The sequence below is a fragment of the Carcharhinus amblyrhynchos genome, chromosome 5 (assembly GCF_965287045.1).
Source record: "Carcharhinus amblyrhynchos chromosome 5, sCarAmb.v2.hapA, whole genome shotgun sequence".
NCBI lineage: Eukaryota > Metazoa > Chordata > Chondrichthyes > Carcharhiniformes > Carcharhinidae > Carcharhinus > Carcharhinus amblyrhynchos.
This window is the reverse complement of record NC_137328.1, coordinates 89,840,346-89,856,213: the sequence shown is the minus strand read 5'-3', so window position 1 is coordinate 89,856,213 and position 15,868 is coordinate 89,840,346. Positions and strand designations below refer to the sequence as shown.

Here is a 15,868-nt window from a genome sequence, read left to right as displayed (position 1 = left end):
TGAATTTAGAAATTAAGTGTTCAGTTATCTAGATGTTACAAATATTTTTCTTTTGAAGGACTGGATGAAATGCCTGCAGGTATTTTGCAGTAACTTGAAGAAACCTCTGCCACCAACCTCTAATAAACGCCTTCGACAGGTAAAAAGAAGTGTTTTATTCAGCCATTTACGTGGCATTAGAAGTCAGTTTTTATGCATGGGATTCTAATGGGTGTGTGGTGGTGGGAGGGTTCCAGCCATAGGAGGTGAGGGAACTGGGAAAATATGAAAAAAGGCTTTGGGATTATATCTTCCTTCAAAGGAAAGAAAGAAACAAAAAAAAAAATTACAGCACAGGAACAGGCCCTCCAAGCCTGCACCCACCATGCCATCTGACTTACGTAAAACCCCCTACACTTCCGGGGACTATATCCCTCTATTGTCATCTCATTCATGTACTTGTCAGGACGCCCCTTAAAAGTCACTACCATATCTACTTCCACTACCTCCCCTGCACCCACCACTCTGTGTAAAAAAAAAAATCTGCCTCGTACATCTCTTTTAAAACTTGCCCCTCGCACCTTAAACCTATGCCCCTAATAATTGACTCGTCCACCCCAGGAAAAAGCTTCTGACTATCCACTCTGTCCATGCCTCTCATAATCTTGTAGACTTCTATCAGGTCTCCCCTCAACCTCCATCGCTCCAGTGAGAACAAACCAAGTTTCTCCAACCTCTCCTCATAGCTAATGTCCTCCATACCAGGCAACATCCTGGTAAATCCTTTCTGTACCCTCTCCAAAGCCTCCACATCCTTCACATAGTGCGGCGACCAGAATCGAACACTGTGTTCCAAGTGCGGCCTAACTAAGGTTCTATAAAGTGTCAACGTGACTTGCCAATTTTTAAACTCTCTACGTTGGCCGATGAAGGCAAGCATGCCGAATGCCTTCTTGACTATCTTCTCCACCCGCATTGCCACTTTCAGTGACCTGTGTATCTGTACACCCAGATCCCTTTGCCTATCAATATTTGCCATTTACTTCATATTTCCTATCTGTATTAGATCTTCCAAAATGCTTTATCTAACAGTTGTCTAGATTAAACTCGATCTACCATCTCTCTGCCCAAGTCTCCAACTATTCTATATGCTCTGATGGTCCTCATCATTATCTGCAAATCCACTAACCTTTGTGTTGTCCGCAAAGTTACTAATCAATCTAGTTACATTTTCCTCCAAATCATTTATATATATTACAAACAGCAAAGGTCCTAGCACTGGTCCTTGAGGAACACCACTTGTCACAGCTCTCCATTCGGAAACACACTTCCACTGTCTTCTTTGACTGAGCCAGTTTTGTATCCACCTTGCCAGCTCACCTCTGATCCAATGCGACTTCATCTTCTGAACCAGCCTGCCCTGAGGGACCTTGTCAAAGGCCTTACTGAAATCCATGTAGACAACATCCACTGCCCTACCTTCATCAGTCATCTTCATCACTTCCTCGAAAAACTCGATCAAGTTCGTGAGACATGACTTCCCGTTCACAAAACCATGTTGCCTCTCACTAATATGTCCACTTATTTCCAAATGGAATAAATCCTGTCTCGAAGAATCCTGTCCAATAATTTCCCTACCATTGATGTAAGGCTCACTAGCCTGTAATTACCTGGATTACTCTTGCTATCCTTATTAAACAAAGGAACAACATTGGCTAGTTTCCTTCACCTGCTTTTCCCAGGGTGTGTTTTGTCTGCTTTGGCAATTTGCATGGCAAAAGGCCAGTGGGGATTGTATTTAAGGCACTAATTTCCCATGTTAATGCTTCCTTTCCAGCATCGTATGGGTCATATGCAGCTTCTAAAACTCAGCAATTTAGAGGAGGCAAATGCACAGTAGTGATCATTTGAATCCTGAATCTGAATTGCACTCCAAACTATAAAGAAGCAGCAAGCTTGAGATCAGCCAGAGGCCTGCCATTAGAGGTGTAGCTCATTGAAGCTGTTCTTACTAATAATGCTAGGGGTGAAGCTCTAACTAATAGTGCTGGGGGTGAAGAAACTACTGCTTGTTTCTGCAGTGTAATTCCCTTGTGCCTTCAACATGCAACAGAAATCTCAAGCAGACTACTCAAGAGCAGCAGCAAAATCCAACTCAGCAGCTACAATAGGAGAATTAGCAATTAGAGAGTTATAGCATGCAATGCGCCCATATGCAGCTGGGCGTGATGGAGTGGTTGGACACAGGGCATGAGGTAGAAGAAGATGCTACCTCCTCAGACAGGCCCCAAGCCGCATGTGATTAAAGTTTCCACTTTTATTTTGAATATTATTAATTTGTGCTGCTGTCAAGCAGCAGTACTTGCTAAAGCTGCAACTCTTACATCAGGTGGTCAGTGATTTTGGAGGAGGATCTGAATCCAGACGGCATGAATGCCTTGTACCTGAGGCATGGAACTACTTGTGAATTCTAACAATCTGGAATAAAATGTGGCCAACGTTGTCTCTATAGTAGGATTCTCTCAGGTGTAGAACCCCTGGCACTACAGCGAACAGAAGAGCTAGAGCTGGAGGAAATTGAGGACTGCTCATCATCCTAAGAGGAGGAGGAAGAAAGCAAACAGCCAATGTAGCATTCCCATTCAGAAATCCTGTTGATGCATGTGTCCATTAATTTGCATACCAGAGAATCATGTTGCACCTTCATCCAGTCAAGACTTACTTGACTGGAGCGTGCAGTACTGCATTCTTGGCACCTGAACCTCTGTGGCCGCACCCCATCCTAACATGCTTCAAGTAAACATATGTTGCCACCCCTCCCACAATAACACTGATACATTCACATCTATTTAGTTCCTAATAATCCATGTGCAATGTGACACTAAGGATTGCACGACAGCTGGTGACCAAGCCAAATGACTTAATTGCAATAAAGTTATTCATCCTTAAAGAAGGTGCCCAAGTGAATCTCATTGTGCAATTGAAAAGTGCGACCACTGTGATTAGAACAGATCCAAAAGGCAACCCATTCTTTGTTCTGGCGAGTGAAATTCTTTGGAGGAGGATTTGAGTCCAAATGAGATGAACGCCTTGTACCTTAGGCATTACAGTAACCTGTGGTTATTAGAGTTCTCACCCTCTTGTCCCTTGGTCAGCATGTTTGTACTGCTATCTTCAAGTGTGGGAACGGCAATTAAATATCTTCACAGTAGCTTCCCAGGGAACTGTTCTGTACTTGATTCACAGGAGAATTCTACAACATTCAATGATTTTAACCCCTTCTTCATCTTTGATATTTAATAATTTAACACAATTGAACTAATGATATACAATCAGAATAATACATTTTGTATGATATCATGGACATTCATCCATCAACAAAATGCTCTAGCTTCTTACTCTGCATGTTTTGGCTAACATAGCAAAAGAAGATAACTTTGCCTCCAAATTTTAATTATATAATATTGCTGAAAAGGAGACCTTCTGTTAAAACATTTTGTCTTGCACTCATCAGGGCAGATGCAAGAATACCAAAGTTTTTGATTGACTGCAAGACAAAAAGCTTCAACATCTTTGTCTCTTTATTCAGCAGTACCATATTCTGTATTATTCTGTACTACCAAGTGACAAATGATAAAATACCTCTTGAAGGTTACTGGGACAGCACAATTGGTTATACCAGACTTGTTAGTTTTACCAAGGAAATAAGTGAAATCTTCAATAATCCTTGGTCATGGAGGTAAATAAGGTATTTAGCAAAAGTAAAGAACTGATGTAATTTGACATTGTTATCTTGTGAAATTTCCTATAATAAAAATTGTATGTTTTTCTTCCTCAGGTCAGTAGTCTGGTGTTGTATGTGGAAGAAGCCCATAAACTTCCAGCGAAATATTTCACACAACCTTACTGTAACATCTCCCTAAACAGTGTTCAAGTAGCAAAAACTCATGCCAGGGAAGGGCAGAATCCTGTATGGACAGAAGAATTCATTTTTGAGTGAGTCTTTTTTTCCAGTATAAAACCTCTTCAGTAATCATGTTTTATGAAAAGTTACATATAAGGTGCAAGGATTTACTGCCTACTCTAGTGGTGAAGATACATAAAGTTTTCTGCTTGCAATTGTGCTCTGGAACCATTTACTTTTACCAGACGTACAGGGGGCTTATTTTTAATACCTGCCAAAGGACAGTACTAAGATAAAGTAGCACTGGCTTCTGCAGTGTCAGTCCAGATTTTATAATCAAGTCCAGAATGAGGCTAGAATTTACAAGAGAGAATTTCAATTGTTATATGTTTCATGCCTGAAAACTGATAAAATTGATGAGGACCCTGTATCCCATTGCCCTTCCAGATCAACTTTGGCAGTCCTGGAATGAGCGGTTTGTCATATGAGCAAAGGATGGACATATTGGGCTTGTTTTCACTGGAGTTTAGAAGAGTGAGGAGTGACTTGATTGAATTATATAAGATCCTATACTGTCTTGACAAGCTGGATGTGGAAAGAATGTTTCCTAGGCACTGTTTCAAAGTTGGGGTCACCCTTTTAGGATAAAGATGAAAATGAGTGTTTTGCAACTTTGGAACTTTGCCCCCGAAAGTGATGGAAGTGTTAATTTTTAAGTGATGGATAGACAGATTCTTATTGGACAAGAGAATCCAACTTTATCAGGGGTGGATGGGAATGTGGAATTCAAAACACAAACAGATCAGTCATGATCTTATTGAATGGTGGAGCAATATGGAGGGGCCAAATGGCCTGAGTATGCTTGTGGAAGAAAAAGCAAACTCTATCTAAAAATAAGAACAAAACAAGACAGCATTTAAACAGTACTAAAGGAGAAATGCTCTTGCTATTCAAGAGTCAAGAAAATGCAGTGACTCAATCTGAGGAGGAGCTATCACTAAATATACTAGCTGTCACTGGTGCTACACACCAATACTGGGGTTACTCCATTGCTGCATGGAAAGCCAGTGAAGATGGAAGTAGAAATTGGGGCAACAGTCTTGCTGGTGCCCTTGAAGCTTTCAAGGATAGAATTGAAAACAAACACAAGTGAAGTGGTTCCTCTGAAGGGCCGCATTGTAGTGGCTCTGCAAACAGCAGATTTGTCTCTACACGTAGTGAAGGGCAATTATCAAGCACTGATGGGTCAAATGTGGCTGGAGAAAATTCGACTGAACTAGGCCAAAGTCAACATTATGGAGAATCAAGCTTTGCGAAAGTTTTAAAGAAGCATAATGTTTTTGAAGGAGAGCTAGGGAGCATGACAGATATTACAGTTAAACTGAAAATAAAAGAAGGAAGCCATGGAATGTGCTTGAAGGCAAAGCCTTTACCATATGCTATTAGGCCAAAGGTGGAAGCTGACTTTAAATGGCTTATGAAGATAGAAGTCTTGGAATCTTTCAACATTAGTGAATGGGCCATGCCAATAGTTCCAGTCGTCAAGAAGGGTAGATCCATAAGGATTTGTGGAAACTTCAAAGTCACCATTAATCCAATGTTATGTGTGGAACAGTACCCATTACCTCACATTGAAGACTAGTTAACAGATTGGAGGGAGGCTAACATTTTAGCAAAATTGACCTGAGGCAGGCTTATTTTCAGATGAATGTGGACAAGAAGTCCCAGGAGCCTCATCTCCTGCATTGTTTCAAATGGCAATGGATCAGATCCTGAGTGCACTGAGCAGAATCCAATGTTATTTGGGTGACAACTTAGTCACTGAAAGAGGCGAAGAGGAATATCTTCAAAACTTGAACTCTTGGGATTGGAAGACTATGGTCTGGGAGTCCACAAGTACAAGTTCCTCCCATCCTACATTGAGTACTGGGACATGTGATTGATGCCACTGGCCTTTACAAATCTCCTTCAAAGATTTAAGACTATTACAACACACCTGCACCTCAGACTATTAATCAGTTGCATTCCTTCTTAGGATTGTTGAACTCTAGAAGATTTGTCCCAAAATTGGCAGCCATTCTGAAAGCATTACATAACCCCTTGTTTCAGAACAAGAAATAGAAATGGTCTGATCAATGCAAAAGCGCTTTTGTACCAGCCAAAGGAGTGTTGCTCAAACCTGAATATCTTAGGCATTTACCTTGCAGTTAGCTTGTGATGCATCCCTTTTGGTATAGGAGCGGTGGTCTCCCACATTATGCCAAAGGGTGAAGAAAGAGCATTGCTTTTGCGTCTCGAACCTTGAGCAAGGCTGAAAGTAACTATGCACAGATTGAAAGGGAAGAATTACGGAAGAGAGTATCTTTTACCTTGAACAAGTAGGCAATGTACCAGTCACATCTAGTTTGTGATGAAGCAATTACTGGACGATTTGATACTCTGAGCTGACAGATATGGTAATACAAGAAAAATCTCTAATAACACCTAACCTGAATCTGTTCTACTGCATGATATTGGAGTGTCAGTACAGTCAGGATGTCTTCTATGTGATTAAAGTGGTTGTTCTACCACCATTAATAAAGCAGGTGTAAGATAATTTACATGAGGGCCATTGCAGAATTGAATGCATGAAAGAAATAGCAAGGAATTATTTCTGATGGCCTGGATTGGATGCGGAAATTGAAGAGAAAGCCAGAACATGTTCTTCCTGTGCCAAACCTGCCATTCTTGGCAATGACTGCATGTTGATTTTGCAGGACCTTTAAGGACAAATGTTCTTACTGATAACCAATGCTCACACTAAATGGCCAGAGGTCACTGTGAAAACTACCAAGAAGCTAGGAGAAATATTTAGTCAGTTTGGATTCCCTGAACACCAGGTAAACTATAACGGATCCCAATTTGTCTTAAGAATCCAAATGTTTCTTGCAAGCAATTGGCATTCAGCATATTAGGTCTACACCATATCATCCTGCTACCAGTGGTGCAGGAGAACCTTTCATTCAAACCATGAAATATACCTCGAAAGCAGCAGTGGGAAGTTGTGCGTGGAGCCTGAAGAGATAGGAGAGGCACTGAATGAGTATTTTTCGTCAGTATTCACACAGGAAAAAGTCAGTGTAGTCGAGGAGAATACTGTGATATCAGGTAGTAGACTAGATGGGATTGAGGTACATAAGGAGGAGGTGTTGCCAGTTCTTGAGAGTATGAAAATAGGTAAGTCTCCTGGGCTGGATAGGATTTACCCTAGGATTCTCTGGGAGGCTCGGGAGGAGATTGCAGAGCCTTTGGCTTTGATCTTCATGTCGTCATTGGCTTCAGGTATAGTGCCGGAAGACTGGAGGATAGCAAATGTTGTCCCCTTGTTCAAGAAGGGGAGTAGAGATCGTCCAGGGAATTATAGACCAGTGAGCCTTACTTCTGTTGTGGGCAAAGTTTTGGAAAGAATTGTAAGGGATAGGATTTATAATCATCTAGAGGGAAATAAATTGATTAGGGATAGTCAACACGGTTTTGTGATGGGTAGGTCGTGCCTCGCAAACCTTATTGAGTTTTTTGAAAAGGTGACCAAGGGTAAGGCAGTTGATGTGGTGTATATGGATTTTAGCAAAGCGTTTGATAAGGTTCCCCATGATAGGCTATTGCAGAAAATGCAGATGCATGGGATTGAGGGTGATTTAGCAGTTTGGATCAGGAATTGGCTAGCTGATAGAAGACAGAGGGTGGTGGTTGATGGGAAATATTCAACCTGGAGTTCAGTTACAAGCGGTGTACCTCAAGGATCTGTTTTGGGGCCACTGCTGTTTGTCATTTTTATAAATGACCTAGATGAGGGTGTAGAAGGATGGATTAGTAAATTTGCTGACGACACCAAAGTCGGAGGAGTTGTAGACAGTGAGGATGGATGTTACAGTTTGCAGAGGGACATAGATAAGCTGCAGAGCTGGGCTGAGAGGTGGCAGATGGAGTTTAATACGGAAAAGTGTGAGGTGATTCACTTTGGTAAGAGTAACAGGAGTACAGAAATAGGGCTAATGGAAGGACTCTTAGTAGTGTTGACGAGCAGAGAGATCTCGGGGTACGTGTGCATAGCTTCCTGAAAGCTGGCACCCAGGTTGATAAGGTTGTTAAGAAGGCATACGGTGTGTTAGCTTTTATTGGTAGAGGGATTGAATTTCGGAGCTGTGAGGTCATGTTACAACTATACAAAACTCTGGTGCGGCTGCACTTGGAGTATTGTGTACAGTTCTGGTCGTTGTATTATAAGAAAGATGTGGAGGCATTGGAAAGGGTGCAGAGCAGCTTTACCAGGATGTTGCCTGATATGGTGGGAAGGTCTTATGAGGAAAGGCTGAAGGACTTGAGGTTATTTTCATTAGAGAGAAGGCGGTTACAAGGTGACCTAATTGAGGCATACAAAATGATCAAAGAATTGGATAGGGTGGACAGTGAGAGCCTTTTACATAGAACATTACAGCGCAGAACAGGCCCTTCGGCCCACGATGTTGCGCCGACCAGTTAAAAAACAATGACCCACTAACCTAAACCAATCCCTTTTCGTCCATAAACCTATCCACGGATCTCTTAAACGCCCCCAAACTAGGCGCATTTACAACTGCAGCAGGCAGGGCATTCCAATCCCTCACCACCCTCTGGGTAAAGAACCTACCCCTGACATCCGTCCTATAACTACCCCCCCCTTAATTTAAAGCCATGCCCCCTCGTGCTAGATTTCTCCATCAGAGGAAAAAGGCTATCACTATCCACCCTATCTAAACCTCTAATCATCTTATATGTTTCAATAAGATCCCCTCTTAGCCGCCTTCTTTCCAGCGAAAACAACCCCAAATCCCTCAGCCTCTCCTCATAGGACCTCCCCTCCATACCAGGCAACATCCTGGTAAACCTCCTCTGCACCCTCTCCAAAGCCTCCACATCCTTCCTGTAATGTGGGGACCAGAACTGCACACAGTACTCCAAGTGCGGCCGCACCAGAGTTGTGTACAGTTGCAACATAACGCTGCGACTCCTAAATTCAATCCCCCTACCAATAAACGCCAAGACACCGTATGCCTTCTTTACCTCGGATGGTGATGGCTAACGCAAGGGGTTAAATTAAGGGGTGGTAATTATAGGACGGTTGTCAGAGGTAGGTTCTTTACTCAGAGGGTAGTAAGGTTGTGGAATGCCCTGCCTGCTGCAGTTGTGGACTCGCCAACTTTAAGGGCGTTCAAATGGTCAGTGGATAGGCATATGGATAACATTGGAATAGTTTAGGTTAGAGGGTCATTAGATTAGTTCCACTGGTCGGTGCAACATCGAGGACCGAAGGGCCCGTACTGCGCTGTTATGTTCTATGTTCTAACCAGGGAACAAGATTTGCTGATCAAACTTCTTAACCATTTCCTAATAGTATGTAGCAACGCCACACATTCAACAACCAAGATCTCTCCTGCATTGCTAATGGTGAAGAGACAACTAAGCTAGAGATTTGATCTGTTGAAATCTTCGAAAATAAAATAAATTGTACAATAGCAAGGACAAATGGAATGGCAGGAAAGCAAAGCATGGAGCTTTCCACCATGTATAGGGAGTTTTGGTTAAGAATTATTCCAAAGGAGAGTAATAGGTTCTTGCCACAATCCTTGCACAGACACACCTGTCTCTTATACTGTCTACCAGAGATGATATCATCTGAAGGAAACATGCCAACCAGCTCTTGGCTGGGCAAATAGATCCGCAGGAATCGGCTGAGAATCCAGATTCAACCGTACGAGTCCTGAACTGAACTGAACCTCCCTACAAACCCAACAACAATGGACAGACCCTATTGAGGAAAGCAACACTTCATCTACAGATCAGACACCAAGACAATCTCTAGTCTCTATGTCAAACTGACGACTGATGTTAGGGGAAAGACAAAAATGCCAGAGGTTTCCGCCAGTGTAAAGCAGACGTCAGAGGCTCATGGCCTCCTTCTGCACTGCAAGGATTCTACTTGGCCCAATGAGCCTGCACTGACAACAATCCCACTCTGGCCTTATCCCATAACCTCATGTATTTACCCCAATCCTCCTAACACTAAGAGGCAATTTAGCGTGGCCCATCCACCTAACCTGTATATCTTTGGAGTGTGGGAAAAAACCAGAGCATCCAGAGTAAATCCACGCAGACACAGTGAGAACGTGAGAACACCACGTATATAATCACCCAAGGCCGGAATTGAACCCGGGTCCCTAGTGTTTTGTAGCAGCAATTCTAACCTCTGTGGCAACGTGTTGCCCATCAACCGCCCAGTTCATTATCAACTGTCCCCAAAGCGATGTCCTCCAGACTGTCTGACTGCAGCACGGATTCGTTAAGGGGAAGTCGTGTTTGACGAATTTATTGGATTTCCATGAGGATGTGACTAGTGCGGTAGACAGAGGGGAACCAGTGGATGTGGTGTTTTTAGATTTCCGAAAGGCATTTGGTAAGGTGCCTCGTAAAAGGTTGCTACAGAAGGTTAGGGTGCACGGAGTTAGGGGTAAGGTGTTAGCGTGGATAGAGGATTGGCTGTCTAATAGGAAGCAGAGAGTTGGTATCAATGGGTGCTATTCTGGTTGGCAGTTGGTGACTGGTCGAGTGCCGCAGGGATCGGTGCTGAGGCCTCAGCTATTTACCATTTATATAGATGATCTGGAGGAGGGGGCTGAGTGTAGGGTGACGAAATTTGCTGATGACACGGAGATGAGTGGAAAAGCAAATTGTGTGGAGGGTGTGGAAAGTCTGCAGAGGGATCTGGATAGGCTGAGCGAGTGGGCGAGGACCTGGCAGATGGAGCATAATGTTAGCAAGTGTGAGGTTAACCACTTTGGCAGAAATAATAGTAGGAGGGATTATTATTTAAAAGACGAAAAGCTGCAGCATGCTACAGTGCAGAGGGACCTGGGGGTCCTTTTGCATGAGTTGCAAAAACCCAGTCTGTAGGTGCAGCAGGTGATCAAGAAGGCGAATGGAATGTTGGCCTTTATAGCGAGGGGGATAGAATATAAAAGCAGGGAGGTCTTGCTGAAACTGTACAGGGTACTGGTGAGGCCGCATCTGGAGTAGTGTGTGCAGTTTTGGTTGCCGCACTTGCGGAAGGATATATTGACCTTGGAGGGAGTGCAGAGGAGGTTCACTAAGCTGATACCGGAGATGAGGGGGTTGGAATATGAAGAGAGACTAAGTAGACTGGGTCTGTACTCATTGGAGTTTAGAAGGATGCGGGAGGATCTTATAGAGACGTATAAGATAATGAAGGGGATGGATAGGGTAGAGGTGGAGAGATTCTTCCCGCTTAGAAAGGATAGCAGGACTAGAGGGCACAGCCTCAAGATAAGGGGGGGCGTGGGGACAGTTCAGATCAGAGTTGAGGAGGAGCTTCTTCACTCAAGGGGTGGTGAATCTCTGGAATTCTCTGCCAGTTGAAGTGGTGGAGGCTACATCGATAAATATACTTAAGACACGGGTAGATAGGTTTTCGATAGACAAGGGAATTAAGGGTTATGGGGAGAAAGTGGAACTGATCCACTTCAGATCAGCCATGATCTTATTGAATGCGGGGCAGGCTCGAAGGGCTAGATGGCCTACTCCTGCTCCTATTTCTTATGTTCTTATTACTTGAATGGCTATAAATTGAGAGGGGTGGATACTCAGTGAGACCTTGGTGTCCTCGTGCATCAGTTGCTGAAAGTAAGCCAGCAGGTACAACAGGCAGTAAAGAAGGCAAATGATATGTTGGCCTTCATAGCGAGAGGATTTGAATATAGGAACAGTGGTGTTTTACTGCAATTGTATAAGGTGTTGGTCAAAGCAGTTTTGGTGCTCTTATCTGGGGAAGGATATCCTTGTGTTAGAGAGAGTACAGCAAAGGTTTATCTGGCTGATTCTTGGGATGGCAGGTCTATCATATGAGGAGTCATAGTTTGAGGATTAGGAGTAAACCTTTCAGAACAGAGGTGAGGAGAAATTGCTTCATCCAGAAGGTGGTGAATGTATGGAATTCACTAGTACAGAAAGTATTTGAGGCCAAAATGTTATTTGATTTCATGAAGAAATTAGATATAGCTCTTGGGACTAAAGGGATCCAGAGTTATGGGGGGAAGGGTAGGGTATAAGGATATTGAATTTGATAATCAGCCATGATCAAAATGAATGGCAGAGCAGGCTCAAAGCGCCAAGTGACTTATTCCTGCTTCTTGTTTCTTTGTTTCTATGTCTGACTCATAGATAATTGTTCATGTTGAACTTGTTTTGAACATGTTGGTGTGTAATTTAAGCAGGAAGGAAATGTTATGCATTTGTTATTCTTATTAACTGATGAAGTTCTGGTGTCTTAATATATTCATGTATTCACCAGAGAGAGTGTCATAAGTCACTAGCGTGAGAAGAAGCAGCCGTGTAAGAGAATGCATACCTTTCGATAAAGCTCTGTTGTTTTAACTCTCCATGTCCCAAATACAGTATATACCCAATGAACAACAATTAAGTTTTAGGGGGAGGCAACGGCCTCGTAGTATTATTGCTGGAGTATTAATCCAGAAACTCACCAAATGTTCTGGGGACCCAGATTTGAATTCAATAAAACTAATATGGAATTAATAATCTAGTGATGACCATGAAACCATTATTGATTGTCGGGAAAAACTCATCTGGTTTAGTATTACCCTTCAGGGAAGAAAATCTGCAGTCTTTACCTGGTCTGGCCTATATGTGACTCCAGAGCCACAACAACGTGGTTGACTCTCAACTGTTCTCCGGCAATTAGGAATGGACAAATAAGTGCTGGCCAGCCAACAATGCCCATGTCCCACAAATGGAAAAAAAAAGTTTTTTTTTAAGTTTTTATTTATTACTGACACAAGTAGGCTTACAGTAGTCATTAAAGTTTATAGTGTGGAAACAGCCATTCGACCCAACTTGTCCACACCACCCTTTTTTTTTAAACCATGAAACTAATCCCAATTGCCCATATTTGGCCCATATCCCTCTATACCCATCTTACTCATGTAACTGTCTAAATGCTTTTTAAAAAACAAAATTGTACTGCCTCTACTACTATCTCTGGCAGCTTGACACTCACCACCCTCTGGACACTTCTGTATCTCTCCCCTCTCACCTTAAGCCTATGCCCTCTAATTTTAGACTCCCCTACCTTTTGGAGAAGATATGGACTATCTAGCTGATCTATGCCCCTCATTATTTTATAGATCTCTATAAGATCACCCCTCAGCCCTCTATGCTCTGGAGGAAAAAAATCCCAGTCTATTCAGCCTCTTCTTCTAACTCAAACCATTAAATCCTGGTAGCATCCTAGTAAATCTTTTCTGCACTCTTTCTAGTTTAATAATATCTTTTCTATAATAAGGTGACCAGAACTGTATACAGTATTCCAAGTGTGGCCGTATCAATGTCATGTACAACTTCAACAAGACATCCCAACTCCTGTATTCAGTATTCTGACCAATGAAACCAAACATGTTGAATGCTTTTTTCACCACTCTGTCCACCTGTGACTCCACTTGCAAGGAGCTATGAACATGTACCCCTGGATTTCTTTGTTCGATAACTCTCCCCAACACCGTACCATTAACTGAGCAAGTCCTGCCCTGGTTCAACCTACCAAAATGCACCATCTTGCATTTAGTCACTTCAGTAATATTGCAGTGAAGTCACTATGAAAATCCCGTATTCGCCACACTCTACCACTTGTTTGGCTACACTGATGGAGAATTTAGCATAGCCAATGCATTTAACCATCTTGTCTTTTGGACTGTGGGAGGCAGCTGGAGCACCTGGTGGAAACCCACAGAGACATTGGGAGAACGTGCAGACTCCGCTGACCCAAGCCAGGAATCGAACCGGCTCCCTGGCACTGTGAGGTAGTAGTGCTAACCACTGTGCCAACATGCCGCCTTATCCAGAACTAAAATGACTCGACAGAAATTTATGACAGTGTAGGTTATATGTCAGGGCTGTAATGTTAGGATTTTGTGAATTGTTAAGACTTTCCTAGATCACCACATCTGTAGTGAATATTCCTGGCTTGAGCCACAGTGTGAGTTAGATTCTGATACATAATTGCAGAAATGGATTTGTGAATCATGTTCTGCAGTGTGGAGTCACACTTCTGAAGAAGACTTGTGTATGATGAGGAGAATGGGATGAACCAAGAGGAGATATGGTCCTGTCCAGTAACTGCATTATACTTGCTAACTGAGAATGAGGATTGATAGCCACAATGCCAATAAAAGTCCAAAGTGTCTCTTAGTTTCCTGGTGGAAAGGTAAAAAATATTGTAGATCAACTGGAAAGGAACTTAAAAAAGGAATGAGTGGTCCATTCCTTTCTGGTCCAGTGTGGTCCATATTGAAATCAGTATCAGAGGGGAAAAAAAAGAAGAAAGTCTTGCTAAAGAAATAACAAAAGTTATTCACTAAATCTTATATTAATACAGTCCTTATGGGTAATTACTACTTGAGCCACTTGGTAACTAGCACAAGAATAAACAGATCAGGTGAGTGAGTGTATCTGAGATCCCCTTGAGATAGGAAAGGACTGCCTGCTAGGATGCCTCCACCTGAGCTTATGTAGGGCCTGTGTTCAGCTGGAAAGAATAAATAGACTGTCAATAGTACTGTAAACTAATACAACAATAACAGCGAGGACAAATGAAACAATGGATAAGCATCGGAAGGGAGGGCATCTATGTGTGAAGCCAGAGGAAATGGATGAGGTATTAAATGAGTACTTTGCATCAGTATTCACTAAAGAGAAGGACTTGGCGGATGATGAGTCTGGAAATGGATGTGTGGTTAGTTTGAGTCATGTTGAGATCAAAAAGGAGGAGGTATTGGGGTTTTTGAGAAACATCAAGATAGACAAGTCTCCAGGGCCTGATAGGATATACCCCAGAATACTGAGCAGGGCAAGAGAGGAAATTGTTGGGGCCTTGAGGGAAATCTTTGTATCCTTATTGGCTACAGGGCAGGTCCCAGAGGATTGGAGAATAGCCAGTGTTGTTCCTTTGTTTAAGAAGGGTAGCAAGAATAATCCAGATAATTACAGGCCGGTGAGTCTTACGTCAGTGGTAGGGAAATTATTGGAGAGGATTCTTCAAGACAGGATTTATTCCCACTTGGACAAAAGTGGACATATTAGTGAGAGGCAACATGGTTTTGTGAAGGGGAGGCCATATCTCACGAACTTGATCAAGTTTTTCGAGGATGTGACGAAGATTATTGATGAGGGTAGGGAAGTGGATGTTGTCTACATGGACTTCAGCAAGGCCTTTGACAAGATCAGTCATGATAGACTGGTTCAGAAGGTGAAGTCGCATTGAATCAGAGGTGAGCTGGCAAGGTGGATATAAAACCGGCTTGGTCAAAGAAGACAGAGGGTGGCACTGGAAGGATGTGTTTCTGAATGGAGGGCTGTGACAAGTGGTGCTCCTCAGGGATCAGTGCTGGGACCTTTGCTGTTTGTGTGTGTGTGTATATATATATATATATATAAATGATTTGGAGGAAACTGTAACTGGATTGATTAGTAAGCTTGCGGACAACATTAGGCTGGTGGATTTGTGGATAGCAGTGAGGACCATCAGAGGATACAGCAGGATACAGATCTGGGTGGACAGATGGCAAATGGCGTTTAATCTGGACAAATGTGAGGTAATGCATTTTGAAAGGTCTAATACAGATAGGAAATATACAGTAAGCAGCAGAACCCTTAGGAGTATTGATAGGCACAGGGGTTTGGAGGTACAGGTACACAGGTCACTGAAAGTGGCAATACAGGTGGAGAAGATAGTCAAGAAGGCATATATGGCATGCTTGCCTTCATCGACTAGGATATTGAGTTTAAAAATCGGCAAGTCATGTTGCCGCTTTATAGAACCTTAGTTAAGCCACCCTTGGAATATAGTGTTCAGTTCTGGTTGCCACACTACCAGAAGGATGT

General features: G+C 42.7%; 1 protein-coding gene across 3 annotated transcripts in view; it reads left to right on the top strand.

Annotated features, from left to right (window-relative positions):
• The window catches only part of rasa1b (RAS p21 protein activator (GTPase activating protein) 1b), a 200,196-nt gene that overhangs the window by 129,459 nt on the left and 54,869 nt on the right, over positions 1–15,868 (top strand). For all 3 annotated transcript variants that reach the window (XM_080189167.1, XM_080189166.1, XM_080189168.1), the window contains exons 13-14: positions 59–139; positions 3,818–3,975. In XM_080189167.1, the coding sequence (XP_080045293.1) occupies positions 59–139; positions 3,818–3,975 (239 nt within the window). The remainder of the gene's footprint in view (positions 1–58; positions 140–3,817; positions 3,976–15,868) is intronic.